Source organism: Salminus brasiliensis, chromosome 2, assembly GCF_030463535.1.
Source record: "Salminus brasiliensis chromosome 2, fSalBra1.hap2, whole genome shotgun sequence".
NCBI classification, from domain to species: Eukaryota; Metazoa; Chordata; class Actinopteri; order Characiformes; family Bryconidae; genus Salminus; species Salminus brasiliensis.
The window spans coordinates 4,826,772-4,854,709 of record NC_132879.1 but is presented as its reverse complement, the minus strand read 5'-3'; the positions used below and the strand labels follow the sequence as shown (position 1 = coordinate 4,854,709).

Genomic DNA, 27,938 nt, shown 5'->3' with positions numbered 1-27,938 from the left:
TTCCACTATCTTTATGAGTCAAATAGACAGTCAAATTAGAGGGTACCACCAGAATAGTGTTGGCAGACAGTCTACAGTAATACAGTCTTTATTATAACAGGAGGCCACTTCGTCTGAGATCACTTATCCCGTCAGGTTTGGATCTGCATCATAAGGATTAGCCTGAGGAAGACAATCTTTGGTCATTTCCACCAGATCCTGCGAGGCCCACCTCTCTTACCCCACCCGAGTCACTGCAGTACTGAGTGTAAAACACTGAGATCCAGTTGAAGATTGTTTTTATTATTTCACAAATGAAATGGGAGAAGGTTGCTATTCGGAGTGCAGAAAAGAAAAACTGTAACAACCATTAGAAAAGGCATAGTTGGTGCCGAGTGAGGACACAGACACATCCACAAGCATTCAGACACTCACACTCATACACACACTGTGTCTGTCATTGTCACGGTGGCTGATTGGGGAAGTTTAGGATTACGCATGGAAAAAAATTGACCGCAGCGAACACGAGACCAACGCGCGAACAGCTTTACAAGAGACAAACACGCGTGAATAACGATGCATATATTTCAGATTGTCTCCAGAATTTCATTCTTGTTGTCAGTGAATCATACCCTCTTTAATCAGGGAGCAGTGCTTAAGGCACGTTTTAGCATTGAATACTTTAATTAGGCTTAACCAAGGTTTATACTGTTGGTGTCACACAAAAACCTTGTATCTCCAAAATGGAAATTTTACAGGAGAAGGAAAAACCTTCATAACTTTTAATGGAAGTCAATGTAAAAGGATTTTATACCAGGTCATTTTGGAGCATTTCTATTGGCCCAGTCATTATAAAATTCTGAACCAGCTGTCAGATTCACATAATGCCAGAAAGTGAAAAACTGATAAAAGAAGATACAAGGTTTCTGTATGACAGTGACTTTACAACAGTGACTTTATAACTTGGGTCCTAAAAAGTACCCAAGCATAGCGTTAGATCTGAGATTGTTACAAAGCTGAAACAGTGATTTATAGAGGTAAACATTACATTTCGTCACTGCCTGTAGTGGCTGAACCCAGACACCTACTGATCAAGCAGGCTGATCCTCCACCAATAGCTTACTCAGATTCAATAGCATGCGGATTAAAACCTTAACATAAAAAAAAGGACAACAAAAGCAAACGCTGGGAAATACCAGAACAAATGGACGAGCAGGTATCTCTACGTTTGCCATACAGTGTACAACCTGCACATAACCTATCCAGCTGTTCATAGACTGACCTGCTGTAAATGACATCATCTAAGCTGCCGTTTGCAGTTCAACTGACTAGATGTCATCACTCCAAAAATACTGTGCTGAAGTACCACAGAAATGGCCTGTATTTACAGAGGTAGTAATGTAGTGCTAAAGGCCAGGCTGCTGTTTGGGTCAATTTAACCACTGAGGAGTACATTCTTTTTACCACCTTAAGATCATCTTTGCACCAGGACTCTTTCAGAAGCAAGGGCGGAAATGTCAGTAGGGCAAAGACCCTCAGCACAAAGACACAGCTCCAGAGAATAGAGCCTACTATGAAAAGTAATATCCTTGCACAGCCCATCCAGCCTGCCTGACAAAACTGAAAAGGACGTTTGTGGCCTTGTTAGCTCATTTATATCAAAACTTCTTATGTAAACAAACATTTCTGTCTATACAGGATCTAAGATATCACTAAAGACAGCAGATACAATCGTATAACAAAGTAATTAGTAATGAGCAATGCTTTTATCATTTATTTAATTTATACCATTTGTGAGAATCCTGCTCAATCACAGACATTACATTTGATTCTTTGGATAAATTTTTAAGATATATATAATAATAATAATAATAATAATAATAATAATGCAGACCCATCTTAAATTGTTGGCTGGGCCGAATAAGTACTTAAGTATTAGTTTATGTTCTTATTAATTTTTCTACATAGTATTTAGCTGCTTCAACAATACAACCATAGCCTTAACTAAATAGCTAGAGCAATTATTGTTGAATATATGAATAAAATGCTTACAAATAAACGATCACTTCATGCCATTCATTTGAGCCATCACCAATGTACACTCGCGTCCACTAGACACTATCTATACTGCAGTGACTATAATTATGGTCAGTTATAAAATGTAAATGTAAAGGCTTTTTTGAGAGCAAATAATCAGGCACAAATTCGGAAACATTAACCAGTATATAATGCCTGTTAAATTCTGTACGGCCCAGATCATCGTGCCATAAGTGCGCCCCAATGCGCTGTAATATGTTGCATATGGCACATAGCTAACGTGTTGAAACGTGACCTCTCACAATAGGATAGTTTTGTCCATATCATGTAGCCCTATGATGATGATGGAATATCTATAGACACACTTTCCAGATCACAGAGCTGAACCAATGAGCCAGCTTAGACAGACGATGGACATTGTTAATTCAGAAGAACAAGAGTAGCTGCCCAATCAGGAACTTTGGTCAAGATTGCACATCAAGATTCTAGACAAATTAAAGGGCCCATATGCATATCCATTTCCCTAAGGTCCCCTCATGAGGTTTGTGTGAGACCATGTATCAGAAACAACTGTAATTCTTTTTTATATGACCATTTGAATTAAAAGACAGTTTTTGTTCCTGTGCCCATAAACTTAACAGGCGAATATTTATGTATTGCCTTGGCTTCGGTGTATGGGCTGGCCAGTGAACAGTTGCAATGCATTTAGGAAGTTCCCACTTTTTGTTTCAGACTTCTCTTAAAAGGGATTAAATTTTTTTCTCATTAATCTACACACAATGCTCCACAAAAACAGGTTTTATCGTTTTTAAATAAATGTATTCAAAATAACAGACAGAAATATCCTACATATTAGTTCATAGTTTTCCCAAAGCCACTCCTATGTTTTCCTGGCGGTATGCTTTAGGTTGGTGTTGTTCACCCCAGTTTAAGACCGTGAGCATGCTGAAAGATACTCACTGATTTGCTCTATATTTTTCTGCATCCATTTTACTTCTCACGGTCTGAGAGTTGTTTAGGTGCCTTCTGGCCTACTCCCAGCAGACGGCCATGTGCCTTTTAGTCAGAAATGGCTTCTGTCTGGCCACTTAACCACATTGAGGAGAACTTACAGAAGGACAACTGGCAGCACCACACCAAAGAAACTCTGAATCCCTTTCATAGTGACCGTTAACCCTTGATCAGGGATCTGGGCAGCCAGATCTATGAAGACTGTCGGTGGGTGCTCTTGGGCACTTTCAATGTGTAATCCTATCTTGTAGGTCAACAGACAGCTCTTTCAACCTCATGGCTTGTCATGTACACCATAAACAGAGAGTCTTTATGGAGTCAGTTAGACTTGAATAAAGTTAAAAGGGTCTGAATACTTATGTAAATAGGATGTTTCAGTCTTTTATTTGAATAAACTTTCCAAAAAAATAAGAAAAAATGTTTCTGCGTGTGTAGATTGATGAATAAAATGTATTGAAGTAATTCTAAGAGTCTGAAACATAAAATGTAGCATTTATACATTTTATTCAGTATATGGGCCCTTTAATTACTGTTTAAGCGCCGCCACCACCACAGTACACACTCTGAGACACGGCACACACGCTTGCGGACAGACAAGGAGTGTTAGAAGTATGAATGTAAATTATACCATAAAACACTGTATGTGTGCATGTTGACATGTTTTGTAGGGTTTTGAGTCTCTGTGTGCTAACCTGTACCTGAGGGAAACTGGGAGAAAAGAGTGACTGATGAAAATACGGTGTGACGGTGTGAACAAGCAGACAGACACATGCGTTCACACACACACACACACACACACACACACACACACACACACACACACACACACACACACACACACACACACACACACACACACAGAGAGACAGACAGAGACAGACAGAGACAGAGAGAGGCGCAAACAAAGAACATAGAAAACTCATTCACACACCAGCCACCTCCATTAATGCCTGTGTCCTGAACTCAAGCTCAATAAATAAACCTACAGTAGATGGGAATAAATAACCTCTATGTGGTAAAACAGTTCGGAGACCGTAGTCCTTCAGTTCTGCTCCTTCGGCCGTGATGTCACTTTCTTCAGTTGTGAGGTCACCTCTTCCTCTTCTTCTCTCTCCTCCTCCTCCTCCTTATCTACCTCATCCTCTTCCGAGTCACCGTAGGTGCTTTCCTGTAGCTGTGTAAAGGTGTGAGAGCGAGCAGCTACCTGGGCAGCGAGGGCGGAGCCAAAACTAAGTGCTTCTGAGCCATGCAGTTCCGTCAGCCTGTCTATCACTGAGAGGGTGGGGACTTTGGGAGAAAGGGTGTGAATCCCATCTAGCCCTGCCCCCTCCTCATCAATCAGTCCATCTGACTGGAAGAGCTGCGTTTCCTCCGTCACACTCTGCCCACCTCCTTTGTCTTCCGCTTCCCTGGTGACGTCAGCGATGCCACAGGAAAATTCCGTCGTCACGTCTTTCTCTCGGTCCTCTGTGTTATCTTTCTCAGTCTCTCCTTCTTCCCTTCTCTCCTCTTCCTCTCCTCCCGGGGGCTGCTGGGAGACATGGTTTCCCGTAGCCACCAAGAGCTGTACACAGTCAGGAACTGCTTCTGGTTCCAAGATACCGGGATGCTCGGAGGCCTCTGCGGTGGCCTGGGCTAATGCGGCTAGAATGTGGGAACAGAAAGAAAGAATTAGTGATGCTGAAGAAGTGCACTAGTACAGTCAAGAGTCAAGAACTGATGCTTATTGACGTGTGAAAGAAGTGATTTTGCCCATCAATAGCGCCCAATGGGGTAAATTTGACAATGCTCAATGCTTCTGGATAAGAACACTGTCAGTAGCTGTTTGATTTGTAATGAGAAAACACAGGAGAGGCAGTTCACAGTTCACAGTCCCAGTTCACAGTCTGTGCACAGTCAATTATATAGTTTGAAATATATTGACTAGGATGTTATCACTCTCTGCTGCAGTAATATGAATCAATGGGAACTCCAGATAACAGCATCAGCAGAGAGTGTAGATGCAGCCTACCAATAGCTTCTCACACACATAATAAATTAAGTCCAATGAATAATTTAGTGGAACAAAACTGTATTTTATTAATGCAAAAGAAATACTCAATACAAAACCAATTTCAGATTCTTGTGTCCTGCCACTTTTCATGCAATACCACCTGAATTAGGGCACAAGGCACTGCACAATCTCAGCCTGAAATCATGCTCAATGTGTTCTAAGCCATTTTTCAATGCTGTATTTATTCCTGAAAGAATTTTCTGATTTCCCCTGGGCCCCCTGCTGTGCCGTTCGTTTATAAAAAAAAAAAAAAAAAAAATCCTGGAATCGCCCCTGCATATTGCAGTTACGTAACACATGAAAGCCTGACCAGATTTATTCAGAGGAAAATAATATCCTGTGTAAATATTTGTGGCAGTATTAGTAAGAGTGCTACATTTGGGACTAATTCCAAAGACCAGACATTTTATCCCCCTGCTGTGATGTCAGCACTCAAATCTTTCATTTAACCAACTCAGTGGCAAGAGAGATTCAATATGTGCATGTGAAACATGCAAGAAAACCATAAAATTGTTTGTAAAATGATAGGACAGACAGCACAGATAGGAAAATCAGCCAACAATCGTAGTATGTAGTTCTAAATGCGCTGCCACTTCGAATACTGAGTTGTGCCCCTATGCCATCAGCAGCAGTAGTTCATGCGCTCTCCGGGTGGGTAGATGGCGCTCTCTCCTCTCATCTCTCTTAAGCTGTGAACTCTTAAGATGTTGGCCGGCACAGCCGTTTATATGCTGATGTGGTGGAGCTGAGGGACCCGGCGCTTTCCTTCACATGTATCTGGGAGATATAAGGAGATATGTTCTTACCCTCCTAGTGTCTGGAGCATTGCTAGTGCTAGGAGGAGCAATGAACGGGTGGGTTAATTGGCAGTACCAAAAAGGGAAAAAAAGGGAAAATTTGACTAGCAAAAGACTTTTGAAGTTCAACATAATAGCACCTTTAATATGGAAGCAAGGCTAAAAAGGTTAAAAGCTAATGCTAAGCTGATCAGGTTTAGAGACATTATAAATAAACAGACTTGTCACTGGTTGAAACATGAATAAGGTGTTGTCAAAATGTTCAACATGGCTTTTGTTTATGGACAAAGTCCCGTCCTTAAATATAAAGAACCAATCAGCATACGGATTACGGATAAAGTCCCGTCCTTCAACAAAAAGAAGCAGGTGAAGTACGGTTGCTGGGTTAAAAGATAACCCTACCAGACCCAACAACTCTACTATCTCTTAAGCTAGATAACCACAGAGCATGCAGAGAGGACAGCAACAATACCCAGTAAGACTCATGAATAATTACAAAAAGTATAATTACAAAAGGCTCTTGTTACGGGGTTGACAGTTAGGCTATGCTAGGCTGGGCTATGCAATGCAGCTGTGGGCCAGCACAGTGAACCAGCCAATGAAAGCAGAGTTTATATATTTTCTCCCCCTGAGCCCACCAAAAAAGCTAAATTGTTTTTATTATCATTAATGTATTATTATCACAACAAAATAACAGGGTGGTAAATAGGCCAATAAAACTGCATCTAAGTATTTTTCACCCCAAACCAAGTCAAATACTATTTATATACAAAATAATAAATATGCAATAAATGCATTCTATGGTACCTTAGATAATAAACGGTCCAAAACCAGATCAGGGAATACAGTTTCATTAACATGAAGCTCAGCTAAAGATGTCCAAATGTATGGGTTTTCATGTATGTGTGTGTATGTGTGTATAGTACCTTGGTCACTAAACAGAAGCAGTTTGCGTTTGTCTCTTTCTCCATCGGATGTCCGGATGCCCAGGACAGATTTGAGCTCCAGTAAAACTCTCCGCGATTCATCCCTCTCAGACTTCTGACGCTCACGTTCCCATGGCGACAGCATGTCCCCAACCCCACCCCACCCAGTGTCCGAGTCAGAGTCTGAGACATACGCCTCCAGCTCCTGCTCAACAACACACACACACACACACACACACACACACAAATCTTGTTTATCTCAACTAAAATTACCAGCATCATAAAATGCACTTTCTGTTGCCTCAGCACGGCACCCAAGTTTAGCATAACCTTATTCAGCAAGAATGAACTTCGCTGAATTATGGAATTCTCTCTTATGTTTAGCAGTTGAAGTTGGTTTGCTGAGTCGGAATAGGACTGCTGCGCTCTGTTCTGCATGCTATTAAATGCTATTTAAAAGTTTGAAATTACTTGTCATATTTGTCATTACAAATTACACTATATGTCAAAATGTTTGTGGCAAACACAGCTTGTCCAGCTAATTCCAGTACAGAGATATTGCCAATAGAATAGGACACTATACATGTGAACCTACTGGCACCACCCCTCAATGACAGGCCTGGGATAGAGTGATACAGTGGTACACTGAAAGGATGCTCCAATACTTTTGCGATAGGTTGGGGAGTTGGGGATAAGGTGGGGTGGTGATCATCCAACATACTGACCTCACTAATGCTCTTGTCGCTGAAAGTAAACAATTTTTTTACAACAATGCTCCAAAATCAAGTAGAAAGCCTTCTTCTCTGGACCATAGAGACAGTTACTCCAACAAAAGCAAAACAAACTTTAACATTTCTTAAATTCTAAGTTTCCTTGATTTCAGGATAAACAATGAATGAGGTGTCACAATATAGTGTATCGAAAGTGCTCCAAGAAAGGACAACTGCTAACCAGTTGACAGGGTTCATTGATGTGATTCACAGAGGACCCCATCTCACAACTTACAGGACTTAAAGGACCTGCTGCTAATGTCTTGGGGCCATAGAAGTCATGTGTAGTTCTTGCCAGCAGGAGGGCCTACACAATATTAATGTTATGGCTGATCAGTGTAAATTGCCCATTTGTTGGGTTTTGTCAAATCTAAAGGTCACAGAGAGGCTAGAAGGAGAGACGAGGACAGTGTCAGTGCTTGAAGTTAGTCTGTACATAAAAGTTCAGTTTTTATGTCTTAAGGAAGTCGTTTGTATTCTTTCTCCCTCACTCGTTTCCACCCACGTACACAGACGCACTCATTACCTGTTCCTCTGGGACGGGGTCTCTGTCCTGTATGTGTTTGATGGGGGCAGGAGGAGGTGGGGCAGGACCAGCTGCTTCCTCTGGACTTTCTTCATTTCCTGAGGAACACACACAAACACCATCACATATCCAGCGAGTTTCAGGTCAGAGAATATGTGTGGTAGGCAATTTTACACTTCAACCATGAACTATTTCCAGGTGATCCAATCAGAGGACTGCACACAACACTCAAGTTAACTTAACTTGCACTCTGCTGAACTGGTGTTCCTACTTGCCATATGTTACCATTTGCTGGATGTTGGTAACATTTGTACAGCTCATGCTGTATTAGTAATCTACAGGTAAAGTACTGTGCAGATAATCCCCCACACTGGAATTTTATACAGAAATTGCAAATTAATTCCATAATATTTCCTGCAGGCAGGGTCTAAACAAAAGACTGTACACTGGCCAATATATTTTCCTTATCCAAAGGTCCAAATTAAATGTATCAATCAGCTAAAAGGCAGATAATCATTTACACACAAATCTACAACTGACCTATGAGCTGTATCAAAGTACGTACTTGTATCAAAGTTACACACTTGATTCCCGTTAGATGACTTCATCTGTCCTTGATGAAAGTAGGACACATCCCACAGTATGAAGACATAAACACAAAGACGTGTACACACACACACACAAACCCCCTTTTCCTCTATGCATCTTAGAATAACTACTGGGTGGGAACTAGGCCGAATAAGGAACTCTAAAAATACTCCCACCAAACAGCCTGTTACTATAGAAACCCACAGAAAGACATTCCTGAGGCACCTCTGTGTACGCCGTGGGAATGCGCTAAGAAGCAAGCACACACACAGAGATTCTCCAAAATCATATGACAATATGAGGTCACTTTTGTCATTTTGTTCTTAAAAAAAGAATTGCTGATACCACATGGAATGACTATTAAACTGAGTCAGTGAAAATTAGACAGAACAAGCAGCGCTGAATTAATATAGTAACAAAAAGGAAGTCCAATATTGAGTCATGTCTTAATTTAACCCTTAGAAGTTTAAATATGTAGTTATATTATAAATAGTCATGCAAAATGTTTGTTTCATGCAAAACAAGAGTGCAAATACCATCATAAAATTTAAAATCACTGAGCTACTACATAGAAATAATTAATGTAATTAATTTAGAGCAAATACAATTAACTTTAATTAACTGGTGTGATCTGCCTAAAATCAAAGATTCCTGTGACTCATTGAGATTCCTGGAGCAAAACGTCTTCTACAGTAGACTGGAAACAACTTATAGTCACTGACTACCTTGTAATAAACTTCCTTAATGCTGAATTCATTCATACACTGCTCTGCTCTGCCTCATATGTGGCTTCTAAATGCTCTCAAATTCAGCTTACATCATGATATGTAGATAAATAAATAGAATTATAACAAATGTAGTTCGTCTGGATGAGTGTTTGGCCTCTGACCTGGACAGCTGGTGACCCTGCGCAGCATGCGCTCCACCTGTGCGGTCATGTCATCCCAGCAGCAGGAGCTGGCCTGCATGTGGGGCTGCAGAAGGTGCAGTCGCTCCCGTAGCTCCTGATACCCTGCACACGTCACCTCCTCCGTTTCCTTAGCAACCATCAGCTTCTCCAACTCATCTTCCAAGATGATCACCCTGGATTAAGGGAGGGAAAGGGCAAGAGAGGGAAACAATTTTTTTTGCTGTAATAGAATGATCGTAGATTATAATCATAATATATTGTCTGTTTTCTAAGCAACATCTCATATACGAGCATTACTTACAATAACTCTACACTTATTTTTCAGAGCAGGAGTCACTAATGTTAATCACAAGCTGATCTGGCTGCAGGTTTTCATTGTAACCTATGAGGAGCACACCTCTTATAGGTAAATCACTAAAAAATGTTTTAAAAGGTCAAAAGCACAAAAGCACTTAATTGTAACATCTTTGAGTCCTGACATCAAAACAAGATGACAGATAAAGACCTAAATATGGTAAAGGTGCCCTAGAATATCTGGTCATTGTTGGGTAATGGGAGTTCAGCACATGGAAGTGATATATGAACCTCAAACACGATTGTCCCAGCTAAACCAAAACAGAGCTGTAAAACAGGCCAATTCCAGACACCCAGCGCACTAGCAAAAGCATTTCAAGGCTAAACACAACGGCTACTTTGGGAGAATATAGAAGCAATGTTAAAAAGGCTAAAAGCTACAGCTAGGCTGACTGGAGAAAGAAGAAGGGATCGGCCTGAAGGAAGTGCTGAGGCGATTATCCTGTGGAAGCCTTGGAAATACTTCAAGACTGGGAATGCATTGAGGCACACTGCATGCAGAAGCCGGGAGAGTGTCAAAAAAGACTAAAAGGCTAGGAGCTAAGCCCTTGCCGTCTGGAGAAGGCAGAAGGGCCAACAAGAGGAAGCAGGGGAAGCATGCAGGTGCTAGACTAAACACCATCTACAAAACTAAAAGCTGCAATCTCTTCAGTTAGCTAACTACACACCATACCAAGAGTTCACTGAGAGGGCAGCAGCACTATCAGGGAAAGACTTGGAACCCAGACTAGGCTAGTTCAGGCTCCTGTGGGTTGTTGTGTCGATGTAGATCAGCCAATAAAAGCAGAACCTGTTATCTACGTTTCATGAGCCCACAATAAAAGGAAAACAGCATGTTTTCTTCTGACATAAACCAATAGGGTTGTAAATAGGGTTGTAAAAAACATAACTGGGCATTTTTTTCTGCCTTATCAAAGTCACATGCATACTATTTATCTTCAAATGTACAGACCAAATACTGATTAATTGCATTCTATGGCACCTTTAAGTGTAAATGCACTACAGCTTAGATGTACCACTACATCATACATAGAATTTATGGACAAAAGTATTAGGACACACCTCCTAATCACTGAATTCAGGCGTTTCATTCAGTTCCTTTGCCACAGGTGTACAAAACCAAGCCCCTAGCCATGTAGCCTTTCTCACAGAGCTCACTGATTTCCAGCATGGTGCTCAGACCATGTGGCAGGCCATGCAAAGTTGAGTTCAGCTCATGAAGCATTAGATCCCCAAGAGGGACCGACTCCATATTAATGTCTATGGATTTAGACTGGAATGTCATAAAAGCTCCTGTAGATGTCCCATTACTTTTGTCCATATAGCATACATACTTGTTAAAACAATGAATTTTCAGATTATCAGTGGGGAATAAACAGCAGCAAAGCCATGTGATGATATTCATACTCGCTGAGCAGGGCTTTGAGGTGCAGCTGCAGGCTCCGGACGGACGTGTGCAGCGAGTTGAGCTCTCTGCATTTCTGCCTGGCACGTCCTGTCCGACTTGAGGCCTGTGCCTGGTGCTGTGTCTCAAAGTAACGATGGAAGTCGTAGCTGCGCTGCAGGTCGCCTAAGCAGCCAGCCAGGGTGGGATGGAGGGAGCTGGTAATGGCAGCCACACTGTGGTATGCTAGCGGAAAGGACTTGGGCTCTGGGTCCTCCCTACCCGAGGACAGAAGCAGAGCCAGTCGGCGGAAAAACTCGGAACTCTGGCCCACCCACAACTGAAACAACAGCTGGACAAGAAAAAGTGCACAATCATTGGGTTTGCATTAGCTGTCAGGGTTGCATGTGTGTACATGTGTTGCTAGACTATCTGTGACAGAAGATTTCTGACGGTTTGCTGGTCAGTCCTGCGCACCTCCATGTTTCACCCTTTAAAGCATAAAGGCCCGTATTTAAATTCCTCGCCCTCAAATTGCTTTGTTTCATGGCAGCTAATCTTTCATAGCAGTAGTAATTAGTAGTTATGGAATAAAAGGTCTTAGCTTTTAAGGGGTTAAATAAAGTAGATTTTCTGCAACAATATGTTACTTTAGATTTTCAGCAAGGAGCTTTGTTGCTAATGTAGATAAAATCACCTTAGACATTGCTCATGTTGTCCAATTATTTTAGATAACAGTTGTCATTCAGTGTTTGAAATGACAAATAAGGTTATTAGAGATAGCAACTCAACACTGATATAAAACAACTGTTAATTTTACACTGTTAATTAGTGTATATATGTCCATGAGCTACATTAGCCTCATAGCTCCAGTGCAAAACTACAGACTCAAATCTAAAACATGTGTTGGCTGATAGAGTACAATTGGTGCAGGGGGAATCTGTGTACATTTAATGTCACAAAGTGTTTTGCTGACCTTCAGAGCAGGCAGACTGTAGTCATTTGTTAGCTCCTGCGCCTGTTCGTCAGAGAGATGCTCTGCCCCCAGGCCGAGGCCCAGCTCTCGGATTGGCACGGTGGAGACGTAGTTAGTCACGTTGTCGATCTCTGAGTTCAGTGGAAAAGTGCAGCTACTGTTAAGGACCCAACAGCTTCAGCACAACGATTAAACCATACACTACAGGCACAAACCTCTATTCGTTCAGAAGTTTGCAATCAGTGTTTTCTTTAGTATTGCTGCAAATATTGTACATACTGTAAATTCGGTTATGATACTGACTGAAGCTAAAAATTAGCTAATAAAAAAATAAAATGATGAACAAAGCATTGGGTGATACTGATATTGGGTGAAATGACTAAATAAGTTAATTCTCAGTTCCACACAGCATTTTCAAAGGGCACATATTATAAAAAACTAACTTTTTTAGTGCTTGTGCACAGGTATCTGGAGTGTCAACCAACCCACAAACTATAAAATAATACAACCCTGTCAGGTTTTTGTGGTCTGTCTAGAAAAGAAAAACGGTGTATTTATCATGCCGTTTAGATTTGGTTCGACTTCTTATGTGACAACCCATCTTATATCGGGAACTGTCTTTGCAATGGGAGATTTTCAGCTCTGAGAAAGAACGTGTGAGGCAGAGGCAAGCAAGGAAAAGAGAGAGAAAGAGAAAAAGAGATGAACTCAAGGTGAAGTAAATGTTAGTGAAAACAGTGAGAAATAAGACTAAACTAATGAGTAAAAGTCTGGACCAAAGTTTGTACCAAGGTTTGTGATTTTGTTGCATTGTATACATTTGATCTGGTTAGTTGTGATTACACACTGCAGTTTAGTAAGTGCAATAGAGAACTTTCCTACGTTCTGTGATCATTGCCTACATGGGCAAGCAAAGGAAAGAGAAATTTGGGCACAAAGCCGGTTTCTTTTTCTTGTTCTATTGTTTAATGAGTGATGATAACCTGTCTCAACTTTCTGTAATTGTTTCTGTAACAAAAAAACAAACAAACTGAGACCTCTTTTGTTGATTCGCAGCACTCTCCACACCTGCTTTTTTTGTTTCAGACTGAACTAAATGTTTTGAAGGTCCAGACCAAACAAGGTAGGTATGAAAGCACCCTTAGAATCATATATACAACATTTGATCAGTACTGTGTATAAAGTACAGAAAAATATAAATTCAATTCAATTCAAATTCAAAATGTATTTATAAAGCGCCTTTCACTACAAAGGTTGTGCTTTACAGAGATACAGGTCCACGCCTCTTATGAGCAAGCACCACAATGGAGGTGGTAGCGACAGTGGCAAAGAAAAACTCCCTCATACTAAGAGGAAGAAACCTTGGGAGAAACAGAGTCCGAGGAACCCATCTGCCTTAAGTCGACCCGCACAGCACAAACAAACAAATAGTAATGAATGTTATCCCAAACTTCCCATATATTACCACAAGAAATAAGACAAGAGATATATAATGTAAGCGAAGGATATGATTTAAGCATAATGCAGGTGGCGAGGCGCGAGGCTCTGAAGGCGCAGCGTAGACTCTGATAGGCCGCTTTCCTCAGACCAATCAGCTGCTGACTGCGCAGTTGCCCCGCCCTGTTGAAGGGACAGGCCGCACTCACCCTGTCGAGTAAACTTGACAAGTGAAACGTGATCCAACTGTGCAGACGTCCGAGAACCATCAGGGCAGACACATTACACACTACACATTTAACACGCCATACACACGCAACAGTTAAATGCACACTGATCATACACGCAAACATTCATTCACAAACATACTATGATTTATACACACAGCAATCACACACACACAAAATGACAAACAAACATGTAATGTGTCTACTTCATTCAGTTCACCAACATACAACAAATTACACACACACACACACACACACACACACACACACACACACACACACACACACACACACAAGAAATCACACTTAACTCACACACACTTACAACACATACAACAAACATACATACTTACAAAATGTAAACACTGTGCAAAAGTTAAATAGCTCTTTATCTGGGCAGTAAGTGCTGATTTCCTCAATAAAACACTAATATTAGAATAAACACTAAGTCATGGTTTTACAGCACTGTGTTCATTAGAACATCTCCAAAGTTCTCCTTATGGCAGGCTAGTATTATTTAGAGTTCTCCTCCAACACCTGGTTTGGTTAGTCAGTGCTTAATAATGGTACATCAAGTGAGCTGCTGATGGAATTTATTAAAAACTAGACATTTCTTTCCTTTTCACTGTTTTTTCTTTACCTGCATCTGTTTCTAATGTATTTAGGTGCCTAAAACCTCTGAATAGTACACTACATTCTAGACACAAATAATATGCTGTCAATTTATAAATCCAACACGCAACAGTTATTGACTCAAACATTAATCAGAACACACCATAAACACAGAAAAACACAACAAATACACTGACCAACATGCACTGCAAGAGTAAATGAACAACACACAGCATGCAAACATATGGACAACACATGCCACAAATGACACCACAGGACAAAGCAACAGTTACATTAGCCTGCTGTCTTGAGTGTGAGAGTCTGTGTGTGTATACATAAGATTGGCTTGGAGAGAAGTTGATTAGCCACATCTGTATTCAGTTAATAATAACATGAGCCATTGAACATGAGATTGAAAAAAAAAGCCAGGATGTATTAAGTGGTTTAAGCTGCTTGTTTACGTCAACTTTCCGGTATACAGCTGCCCCTGAGGCAGATTTCACAACCCTTATGGTAATAAATTGATATGTAGGTTGCACATAGTCAAATCACACGCACACAAGTGAGGCTGCCGCCACATTACGACAAACAATCCTCTAACATCAACAGCGGGAAAGAAACTAGCCACCAGCAACAAACAGTGAATTATGAGACTAAAGCATACAAATGTCCAGTAACAGAGCTGCACAATACAGACAGAATATAACTGCAGCATATTAAATCACTAATTTATACAATATAACATATACACTATATGGTCAAAAGTATTAGGACACCTGCTTTACATTAATTGTTTCTTCTGAAACCAAGGGAATTACAAATGTGTTTATTCTGTAACTCTCTACTGTCCAGGGATGAAGGCTTTCTATTCGATTTTGGAGGAACATTGCTGTGAGGATTTGACTAAATTCAGTGACAACATCATTAGTAAAGTCAGGATGTTGGATGGTCCCCACATCTAATTTTCATCACAAAATTCAGCAATTTTTTAATAATCTGCAAGTCATTACACATATTTCTGCCATACTAACTAGTTAGCCAAACTAACTTCCCATTTTTAAAGAAGGTAGTGAGAACAGTCTCATTTAAAAATTGTTAGTGAAGTCAAGGTATTGTTATTGGTTTTATTACGAAACATCTAAACATTATTGGTATTGTTACTAATGATTGAAAAGTCTTGTAATTATATAAATCAAATAAGTGATTTCCACTTTTAAAAAGCCTTGATATTTAAAGCCAATTAAAAGATCCTTAGTGTTTAAATGGCAAAACACAAACAGCAAACTCAGACAACAGACAGGCCTTTTTTAAGAGAACCGGTTCTAAAACAGCATACACTTACAGGGTGAATCCACGGGAGATGACCTCAGTCTCCTGGATGAGTCGTAGTGATTTACGGGCTAGGCTGGTCAGCGCTCGACTGTTCATCACCAGACTCTCCAACTGGACGGCCTGAGACTGAACACACTGCTGCAGCCCGGCCTTACGCCACAAAGACACACCACGACACACACACAGCACGCACACCACGGACAAACTCAGCCACAGCAGGACTTGACTGTCCTCAGGACAGGAACACCAGACTCCAAGCAGGACGGCCACCAGTCCGACCAATACAGAAATGTCCCTGTGAACAAACATGGTATGGTGAATTTAAATTAAACAATATATACAAAATATATTACAGAGTCAGAAACTACACTTGGTCACTGTTGCACAAAAAACACCTCCATTTGGAAATCCAATTAGCTAATCCCTGTTCATGTGAACTCCCCTGATCACTAGCAATGCCCCCAACACTAAGAGGGTGGAAAGTAGCACATGGCTACTCAGACACATGTAAAGCCAGCCAGTGCATCTCTTCGAACTGCCGTTGATGTAGCATCGCAAGGTAGCCAGCGCACTCAGTGAAAAGCACGGCTCCAGTAGCTCACCAGCTCTGATTCAACAGCTAAAAGATGTGGGAGTGAAGTCTCATGGACTCTGGATGAGACAGGATTCAAACCAGCGTTCCTTAGATCCTAGTGGCAGCATTAGTCCCCTGGATGTATCTCCATTTTTGCCGGTTCTTACCTTTTGGTCTAATTTGAATTAGCATCAGCAGTTCTTTACATTGTGTCAACATTTCATGACGAAAAGACCAATAGAAATCACTTGAAATAAAATCCTTCTACACTGACGTCCATTATTTGTTTGTTTTTATTTTCCTGTAAACTTGCCATTTTGGAGATACAAGGTTTTGAGCAGATACCAAAGATATGCATATCTAAGGCATGCACGTATGTAGTGTGTTCAAGTGTGTATATACCATATAGATGGTGGCGAGAGGTAGCGAGGTGCAGGCAGAGCTGTGGTGGCCCTGGGGCAGACAGTACTGTTTGATCCCAGAGACAAAGCACTGGGGTCTAAAAGCTCGATTAGCTCCACATCTTCCTGCAACATCACATCCTGAGACAACACACAGCGCAGAGTGTACTGACGAAATGCAGCATCCTATCGGAAAAACACACACACCATTAGAACACATCAATTTTCTCAAAATTTGTCCGAGCCTGCAAATCAATACTTTAATTATCTATCCAACCATTACAGTCTGCTAGAGCCCAGTTTTTTTGGAATGGAAGCGCACCACAAACTAAAGCACTGCTCAAAGCAAGGTTATTTTTAGACATTTCTGTTTGGTGTTATTTTAGAAAATCACTTGTAAATTGTTAATTGTCAATTCAATTCATTGACAATTACCAGATGCTGTAATATAATGGAAATGACAGTCAGAAATTATAGCAATCAATGGTCTCATGTCTCATTTGCTCATTTTGTTCAGAACATTGTTACATATTAGTAAGAAAGATGCAGATCATTGTTTTCTTGTTGTTTCAATAGCTAATAAAACGTTTTAATAACAGTAGCAATAATAATGACGACTGTCAGAAAAAAGCTGTGTGTGTGTGTATTTGCACATCTGTGTCAGGAATAGATGAAATTTCAAGTATCTGAATGCATTCATTAGAAGGGGTGTCCCCAAACATTTGGACATATAGTGTCTAGTGTATCACTGAGCAAAAACATAACGCATCAGCTCCTGACTACACATAAAAACTGTATGTTGTAATTCCTGGTGTGAATGTGTCCCGTCCTCCAGTGCAGGAGTGCCAGAGATGTTGCAGAAAGCGAGTAGAGCACCCATGGTTGACTTCCTGCTCATTTCCGAACAACCCCTTTTCACAATCCAATTAAATCCCAATCAGTAAAATCTTGTTACATCCACATCCACCCAAATACCCCATTTTACACAGTAAGAAAAGTATATCCATACTGAGTATCTGGTTACTTGTATTTACTGTAATGTTTGTGTTTTTTTAACATAGGCGTACTGTCTATTTTTTTTCAGATGCCCAACACATCTGCACAGTACTGTATATGAAAAGCAGACTTCACACATTAATACAGGGTCAGAAGGACTGCTCAAGTGTTACAGCAGGAAACAACTAAAGAACCTTTTTCATCCAGATGGTAATGGGTGCGCATTTGTTGCAGAGTACTTTATTCAGGTTTTCTTACCAGCTGATGTTCCTGCCGCAGGGGGGCACTGCCCTGATGGAAGGGACTTAGACTGCACAGAGCCTCAGCCAACCTCCAAATACCACCCTTCTGCAAAGAACACACACACAAGGAAAAACTGCACTCAATAAATACAATTTAAAATGACAGAAAAGCAACAGAGTGGAAGCAATTTCAACCAGAGAAAAATGCAAACGAAACATAAAACATGTTAAAGAAAAGGAGCAGCGACATTAAGCAGGACAGGATGGCTTTCATCAGATAGCGAAGAGCAGACAGCTCATCAAATACATCAAATGGGCCAAATGGTCTTTATTCCAACATTAACTGAAATGTGCAGTAGTGCTGCCAAAGGAGCACATAAGAGTAAAGTCATTTCAACATTACATGAGGAAAAAAAAATATAATTAGGGGAAAATGGGGAATACGTCTCCTCGGAACTACGTCAATATGGCATGTGAAGTCTTTTCTTTTTTTCTTTCTCAATGCCACTTCTGATCTCTAAACCAAGCTGAATACTAATTCAATATCAGAGCTCTGTTTAAGATCACATTACCAAAGAAACCTACATAAACATAAATATACAGCTATACAGATTACAGTACCACAGTGGGGATTATACAACAACCGTTGTACAACAGTGTACTTTTAGTACAGTGCATAATTCAAAGATATTTTTCTTCAAATGTTATAAGTTACAACAGTACTGAATGTGGATATGACTGTTTGGAAAAACAAGCAACAGCATTTAATGAAAAGAACCGATCATGCTTTGGGGTTGTGTTGCAGCCAGTGGCACTGGCAATATTTCACTGATGGAATTAAGCTTTGTAGATTCCACATAATCAGCAAATCCTGGATGCACATATCAAACCACCTGTTAAAGGCTGAAACGATGTTGGCTGGAACGGCATATGTTTGTAAATTATATTTTCTTGAAGGCTTATAAAATTGCAGTATTACGACAGTATTGAAGATGGATCATACAAGTCTACATTGATTTTAGATCTGTATAATAAGGGTAGTATTGGTGCTAATATCAACCCCATATATTGGATTGGTGACTCAAAGATATATAAAAGTTGCTCACTGTAGTTACATAGAGTAGCTAGCATTATTGTACATTATTGTACATTATACACTGATCAACGGTATGGAGACACACACACACAGATACACACACACCTGAATTAGTTTTGAATTAGTCCCACAGCTAGGCATAATCATAGTCTTAATATGATCGGTCATATGCATTAATTTACATTTAGCAATTAAGTGTTGCATGTTATTACTTTGTTTATATTATTTAGGGCTGACATGATTCTTTTAATTTAATCTAATTAGTTAGTTAGTTAAACAATAATTTAATTTACCAAATTAATCAATAATCAGTAATTAGCAGGCAGGGCCAGAAAATGCTTTCTCTTACAGTAAGAAACAGATTCACACCTATTTGTATGCATTTATGTCACATACTGTATTTGTGTGTTAAAACGAGGTCACTTAACCTCCACATTTTCTGTTATTTAGGAAAATCTAGCCAATTTGCATTTTACTCAATGACATTGCTGTATAATAAGCCTTATGGACTAATAAATCTGGGATTGTTCAGGAGTTAAAGTTTATTGTCTTTTTGGTTTATCTGTTCTTTGAAAGGTATTGCTTGGTCCTGTCCTTTTCAATCATTTTGTACATTCTGACTGCTCAATCAATCCTCAAAATAAACCTGATAACTCCGTCACTAATACAATCAGCACTATCTTAAATGTTGAAACTGACAACCTAGTGAGGCGCAATGACCCATGACTGCTTGAACAAGAGCAAAATTGGCTGAGGTTCCCATCCATTTCCCCACCGTGTGTGCTGGGTTAATCATCATCCTGTACATGTTTGACTCGTACGCAGATACTTTCAATTTGACAGTAAATGGACATTGTTCCCAAGTGGGAGGGGCATCTTCTCCTACATATGAGTAACTACGGTAGGGAAGAATACATCCTGTATCATAGCACACACACACATACACACACATACACACACACACATACACACATACACACACATACACACACATACACACACATACACACACATACACACACATACACACACATACACACACATACACACACATACACACACAAACAAAATACAGTTCAAGGCCAGATTAGATTATAACAGCAGGGGTAAATCCGGGTAGACCCTGAGGCAGGTTACACACACAGAATGATCATTGATTCCAGTCTGGGCAACAACGTCCACCGAATTATTAAACACCACACCGTCCACAGGACTGGGTTACTGTATTGGTTAGCTTTAAACTGCCCAGTTTCAGAGCTTAGTGTTCCTGCAAGTCTGAAAAAGCAACTTTCAAAAGCAAATTCAAACTAACTCACATCTACGTTGCCTGTTGCCCACATTCTTCATACGTTTGTGTTGTAATCCGTGAGCTTTGCTCACTTTTCATCTGTGTGAATGCGAAAGACTGAATAAAGGGAGTGAACTCTTTTTTTTTTGTTCTACAAACTTTTGAGGTAAAGCCAGAGTGTGTTCAGTATTCTGCTAGCGTTGCTCTGGGACATTCAGCGTGCTTTGTGTGGTCAAGACAGCAAGTAAAGAATAAAGAGATGGGATGTGTGTGTGTGTGTGTGTGTGTGTGTGTGTGTGTGTGTGTGTGTGTGTGTGTGTGTGTGTATGTTTGTATATGTGTGCGTGTGTGTGTGTATGTATATAAAAAGCACACCATATACACTGGCTTAGCGCAGGAGAAACCCGGAACAGTATGGTATACAGGTCTATGCAAAAACAGATGTATAAAGTAAAACAGGAAACAACAAAACTGACCTAGTTGGCTCTGAACTACTGTAACTGTGAGACTACACACTTTTCAAAACAGACCTTTACACTTTGTTGTGTAAAACAGGCAACATAAATGTCATAATAATATGTGTATTATAAATATAGTCACTGTCATGTAAAAAAAACTTTTATCTCAAAATGGCAACTTCACAGGAGAAGAAAAAAAACCTTCTTAACCTTTTGGAGTATATCTATTGGTCCATTCATCAAGACATTCTGGCAATGTAAATAACAACAGCCTCATTCAAATTAGGTAAAAGGTGAGTTTTTAAATAATTTGACCTTTCTGTAATATACATTTAAGGAGAACTATAATAATATGTGCCCATCTTGACAGATGAAGTAAATAACACTGATTATCTTATTAAAATAGCACAGTTCAAGGGGTCAAGCTGTCAATGGATGCTGAGCATACACTATTTTTTGGAAAAAAGTATTGGGACGCCTGCTCATTTATTTTTTTTCTTCTGAAATCAAGGATATTAGAAGTTGAGTTTATTTTACTTTGGTTGCAGTAACTGTCTCTACTGTCCAGGGAGTTTGGAGCATTGTTGAGCGGATCTGATTGCATTCAGCACCAAAAGCTAGGGAGCTTTATACATCCCTCTAGTCCACGCCTGGCATTAGGCATGGTGCCAATAGGTTCATGCATATCAGTTCCAGAGTGTCTTATTATATTGGCAATGCTTCTGTTAATGTCCTACTTTAAAGCAGCTGAATGCGTTCATTAGAAAGGGTGTCCACAAACATTTGGACATGGCGTGTGTGTGTGAATATAAAACATATAAAACATTCACGGCAACCATACACACGTGTGCACATACACAATAACATACACACTAACATATAGATCAGAACATAAGCAATGTTTCCCAACTGGGGAATCTTTTCAACATTCATCACTTCCTGTCACACCAATGACCAATAGTCCAGCACCAGCTCCAAGTGCGTCACTTTGAACCACATGCCTGACTGCATTTGGAAATATCAGATTAGGCTGAGGCAACAACATCTATCTGCTTATGCTTTAAAACAATAGGGACCCGTAACTGCATTAGTACACATGGATCTGTTCATGTGTGTACTTTAAGAGCCTTAAAGCTGCTTAAGTTCAACATACAAAGCTGCAGTACAGACATTCCTTACTCAAAGCAGCTTCTGGCTAATTAACATAGCACTCCCAGTCCTCCACAATGGCGTCTTACAAAGGCTCTACAAGTTCTTACACTACATTTCTATTATATTTCATCACAACTGTACAAATATTTTATGTAAACACAAAACTTTTTATATACAGAAAAAAGGTTTTACTCAACATTACCTTAACCCTATAAACCCATGGTGTATTGTTCACTTATTAACATTAATCAAGATTATTCTATTATTCAGTAACTACAGTGCATCATTCTGGGACTACTATGAATGTAATAATTATGGAGGATGCATGGAAGACAAGCTTCCAGACATTTTTCTGTCCTGGCACCTAAGTGGTGGAGTAAACTTCCCCTGGTTGCTTGTTGTCTTCAAACACTCACTGAAAAGCCAAGTCTTTCAAGAGTACCTAAATCAGATTTTTAATAAACAAACCTTGCATTTATTAAGGCTTACGATTGGCTTACTTAATCTGTTTCACATCAGGTGAAGTGTAGTATGTTGAGTATTGTGTGTCTAGGTATCCATACTGACTTTTGTATTTGGCTGAATCTAGAGTAAACAGTAAACAGTTAACACCTAAAATGTGAATGTAAGTCATCTAGTTGTGAGAGGAACTGAAGTATAATGTCTATAAAAGGACAATATGTGTGGAAATTGTCTATTGGTTCAAAAATCTTCAAACAATTGTAGGTAACGTTTTTGGAGTTACACATACCTTGTTGTACATAGACATGTGCATGCTGTGACATTGCTTAAATAAAAAAAATCTGTTTAGACCATATAGTCCTATTGGTTGAAAAGCATTACAGCACTGTGTGGTCTAAACTGATTTTTTTATATAAGCAATGTCACAGCACACACGTCTATGTACAACAAGGTATGTGTAAAAACTTTTACCTATATACTTTTTATAATAATAATAATAATAATAATAATAATAATAATATTGGTAACAATCCACTGTATCCTTAAATACTTGGGGTTACTCTGATTTACATTTTTTTCTTTCGTTTGCAAAACAAGTATTGGGACACCTGCTTATACATAGTTTCTTCTTCAAGGGTATTAAAAAGGCACAACTGTCTCTGGTTTAATACCCCTACAGGTCTACTCATGGTGCCGATACGTTCATGTTTATCTGCTCCAGAGAGTTCAATTCTATTGGCAGTACTTCTCTACAGGGACGAGACAAACTGTGTGTGTGTGTGTGTTTGTGTGTGTGTGTGTGTGTGTGTGTGTGTGTGTGTGTGTAAACCTTCTGCACATCTGTATCAGCAATGGGTGCAACTTAAAGTAGCTGAATGCATTCATTTGGACAGGTAGTGTCTCATTGCAAATAATATCATGATTGTTTATTTACAAGCCGTGAGAACACCCTCCCTCTCATGTGCTACTGGTTATAGGGATGAACGATGGGACCAGGATGAGATTACTTCTTAAGGCAGACAACTTAGCAAAAGAATAAATGTATTAATTATTCATTAGTATGTTAATTTATATGCTATTATTTTTAAGTAATTACATAAATAAATGTAATTACACTTGAATGTATTATAAACTAAACTTTATATTATATATTATTATATATAATATATATATAATATATAATATAATATATAATATATATTATATATATATATATATATTAAATTTATATTTAAGGTTATTGTATTAATATTTATTATATATGAAAATATATATATTTTTTAACTTTTTTCACAATTTATACAGACACTGGCATCAACAGATGTGTAAAAAAAAACATCCCATAGCTCCCATATCAGTGCATCCCTCATTTTTAACACATATCAGTGGATGTGCAGGTTGGTGATGGTATAATAATAAATGGAGAATGGCTACATCATTATAAACAAATGCTGTCACTCACTCTGGAAGGGGGCAGGATGTCCTGGGGAAGAAGCCTCTCCTGGGGATTCAGCTCCTCCTCCTGAGCCTGAGAGATGGGTGCACATGCCTCAAAGTCTGTGTGTCCTAGATCCTGCAAATACTGGAACAGCGGAGAGTTCTGTATAAAGGGGAAGGGAGGGAGAAAGAGAGAGAGAAAGATGTCAAGTTGAGCAAGCACAAGAGAGTGAATGAAAAAGAGAGTGCGCAAGAGAGAGTGTGAGAGAGAGGGGTCATGATTCAGATGTTCCTCTCAGGAAGCTGGAGTCTATGCGCTTGGCAAAAGGAAAAGCCCCAGCATCCCTTCCTCTCTTCCTCTTCCTCCACCGCCGCCTCCCTTACCTCTCCATCATCCCTCACTTCTCTTCCAGCCCTTCCACACGTCTCCATCATTCCGCACAGGATATCAGTCACAGCTTCTAGTCTGCGGCCGGAGAGCCAGGATTCAGGCCCGTTATCGGCGTTCAGGCTCCAAACGCTCCGACCCACATTTCCATTCCAGCTGGATTTGAGTGGCTAAAGAAGCTTTATCGCTTTTATACCCCAGCGCCAATCAAATCAATCATACTAATCTCACCCAGTAAAAGCCCTTTTTTCTGAGGCTACGAGCCTCAAGCTATGAACTTTGAAACTCTCATTGTGCAGCTAATTTCCACAGCAGGGAAAGAGACTCAGTTAGCTTTTGTATCTGAACGAGGCAGAGCAGCTGAAGCGGCCTGCGGGTAAAGACCTCATTTTCGCCGCACGGTTTATTAGAATGAGAGCGGACAGAATTTGACAGAGGTGGTCTGTGCCGACATCTGGGTCGGCCGTACATAAATTCACATAAGACGCAGGCTGAAAACACAAAGGACCTGTACAATACACCTACCACATACAGTATGTACACAAACATATGTACATCTAACTGGGGTCCACGGAAGGTGGATGTGCTTCTGTGACCAAAAACTATGATTTTCTGGATTTATTAAAAAACACTTTTGAAACCACCAACATTTATTAAAGAAATTCTCTGAATCTCCTTATTTATTAAAGAATAACAGTTCTTTAATTCTCAATCACTCTAAAAGTTAAACAGACAGATTTCTTACTGCCCAATTATTTAAACAAGACCAACTTTATTCTTTACTCATATAACAATCCAATACTATATCAAACTACAAACAGATTCACGAACAGATTAAAAATAAATAAAGCCTCTTTCCAAAAGTCAAAGATTCTTCATTTTATTTTTTCGCATTTCATTAATTTATCTCACTCCTAAATTAAGCTTCTAATCACTCAAATAAATATTAATAATATTAATAATAAATATTTATTTATTCTTCAGAACATACAACATTTTAAGCCACTACTATGCCGTGTAACTGACATGTTAACATGGGTTGGCATTAAGTCTATTTTTTCTGCTATATATAGTGTGATATTTAAAAATACAGATTTCACAATAATTATCAAAATGATATGCTATTAATAACAGTAAAATAAAGGATACAGGTAGATATGTAATGCAATTTTCCTTTTGCTGCAAAAAAAAAGTTGCAGCATGATCTTGCGATGTGACTATTGCACATACACACATTGTAATGACATCCCTTTTATTAAAAAAGTTTAGAACCTCTAAGTGAACGTAAATGGAAAAAAAAATCCATAGGCTTCCGCTGGATGTTAATAGTGTTTCGTGCTCTCTGTGCAACATTTAGTTATCATTCTGAATTACAGAGTATTATTAGAAGCTAAATTGGTCATTACAGTGTAATTATATTACCATCAGGGACAAAAAGGTAGCTATAGTGTAAATCACTGTGCTGTGATAGAGGAGAGCAGAGCACAACTTAGGCCTGAAGTAAGCTGAGCTCTGTAACAGATAAAGGGGCTAGTTTATTTTATACATATACAAATATTTAGAATATCTATATAATATTTTTATATAGATTAAAAAATGTCACCCTATTCCAACCATTTCTGAGTTTATATGGAGAGATCTGGACTTCACTCATTGATTCTCTGGGGAGGCCCAGTTGTAACAGTTAGCTAAACTAACCCCCCCGTGTGGAGGCTGCACTTTAACCTGGTCAGCGGAGTTTTTAGGTACATTTGGTCAAGTGTAAAAACTTTTAATACGGACTGTTGTTCATGAAAACAATCACTGGTCTTCCTGAAATTGATGATCTTAAGTTTGCTTCCAGTGAACTCTGCTGTGGTCCACTACGAGTGTGGAAGCTAACCTTTCCATTCATGAATGGCTCCTTATTCACAGGTGCTCCTGCACTGCGACATGCCATGTAAACAAAAAGTGCTGTTCTTCCATGTTTGAGTTTTCCAATTCAAAGAAAAAAGCAGCAAATGGATGAAGGTAGCGTAGCCATTTTGCAATCCTGCGAGCATGAACGTGTAGTATGGTGGTGTAGCGTAGTGGGTAACACCACCTCCTTCCTACATGGCAGACCAGGCTGCCCAGCTGGACATGCAAACCACACTACACTAATAAAGGCCTGTAGAATTGACCCCGAACACTACACTCATGTACCTGTGTAACATGATCCAAATTTAAGTCCCTATTCAAATCATTCTGGAGAAGAGCATGAGACAAATCATCAGTAATACATGGAGTACTCTAGGCAAAGGTAAAGGTGCACGTATTTGTCACTGTACAGTGTACACCGTACAGCGAAATGTGTCCTCCGCATTTAACCCATCTGGTAGTGAACACACACTCACATACACACGTGTTAGGGGCAGTGAGTACACACACACACACCCAGAGCGGTGGGCAGCCAACTCCAGCGCCCGGGGAGCAGAGAGGGCCCAACAGTGGCACCTTGCCGAGCCCGGGAATCGAACCCACAACCCTGTTATCAATATCCCGGCGCTCTTACCGCTGAGCCACCACTGCCCAGGCAGTGGTGGGCTCGCTGTAGTTAAGTGAGAAAGTTTAGTGTAATGGTGTAATAATCAACACCGGATGATTTTCAGAGTTTACAGGTGAGAACATTCAGCTGTTGAAAGCTCATTAGCCTGGGTCTGTATACAGAGACCACCCCAACAGGAGGCGTGCTTCTGATCCAGAATCAGTTTCTAACACCCTGACCATCACCAGCTACCTCAGAGGAATCTGGTCTGAGATCTGTCCTGTAGTGACTAGTGAGAGCCTTGTGCATACCAGCCCTGGTCTCTTAGCATATTTATGACCGTCATACGTCATTTCGCAGCAAGTGTTGCAGCACTTCAACTGGGGCTAATCTGATCTGGCTGCACTGAGAAGAAAGGGCTAAGCACATGTTGCCACTGAGGACGACTTGGACGTAGCTAGCTACGTAATCGACAGCTATCATAGAGAAAACTACGTAAACAGGCACCTGAATGCAGATGCAACATACCCCACATACGAACACCCATCCCCTCCCCTCCTATCCTTCACACACGCCTGCTGTCACTAACTAATGACCCATGCGCAATGAATGTATGCTATCTAGCACTAGTGGTCATTACACCAAATGTAATGAGATTTCGCTGCTTTTTGGAGACGTGGCTGCTCAGTTAGCAGTCAGCTATCGTTTGCTCCCAGTATATTGATCAGCAGTTGTTGGCCGAAAGGGAGCACCGCCCGATTCAGATCGCCTTCAATGTGAGTGCCTCCCCAAAAAACTACCGAAACCCAAACACTCACCTCGAACACAACCTCTTCATCCAAGTCCTCAGTCATAGCTCTCCGCCATATGCGCCCAAACAATCGCGCATGCCGGGATTGTAGTCGATACGCTTTAACAACTGCGGCTGCATGAGCCCTTCGTTTGCGCAAAGCAAGCCGGCGTCCGAAACTACACTTCCCATGATGCGTCGGTCGAGTGTGACGTGGCGAGCCAAGCAA

General features: G+C 40.1%; 1 protein-coding gene across 2 annotated transcripts; it reads right to left on the bottom strand.

The window, feature by feature from the left end:
* Positions 1 to 261: 261 nt before the first annotated feature.
* vezt (vezatin, adherens junctions transmembrane protein) lies at positions 262 to 27,873 on the bottom strand. 2 transcript variants are annotated; one of them, XM_072674178.1, is made up of 12 exons: positions 27,738 to 27,873; positions 24,051 to 24,188; positions 18,149 to 18,238; positions 16,896 to 17,080; positions 15,930 to 16,214; positions 13,822 to 13,970; positions 12,312 to 12,460; positions 11,359 to 11,687; positions 9,577 to 9,770; positions 8,100 to 8,197; positions 6,804 to 7,008; positions 262 to 4,671 (listed from the first exon to the last, which is right to left on the bottom strand). In XM_072674178.1, exons 1-12 carry the CDS (start codon positions 27,771 to 27,773, stop codon positions 4,070 to 4,072), a joined length of 2,460 nt encoding a protein of 819 aa, XP_072530279.1. In that variant the 5' UTR covers positions 27,774 to 27,873; the 3' UTR covers positions 262 to 4,069. The 2 variants fall into 2 exon arrangements, with proteins under 2 accessions (XP_072530279.1, XP_072530280.1); XM_072674179.1 differs by having other exon boundaries at positions 13,822 to 13,958.
* Between the last annotated feature and the right edge of the window lie 65 nt (positions 27,874 to 27,938).

Bases quoted from the DNA above. Each gene is read 5' to 3' on its own strand.
- vezt (XM_072674178.1), bottom strand. From the start codon at position 27,773: ATGACTGAGGACTTGGATGAAGAGGTTGTGTTCGAG. The intron at 12,461-13,821 runs CATATCCTTCGC...ACAGTAGCTGCA, and splicing joins CACCTGCATTATGCTTAAAT to CTTTTCCACTGAACTCAGAG. The intron at 9,771-11,358 runs GTATGAATATCA...CCCTTAATCCAG, and splicing joins CTCAAAGCCCTGCTCAGCGA to GGTGATCATCTTGGAAGATG.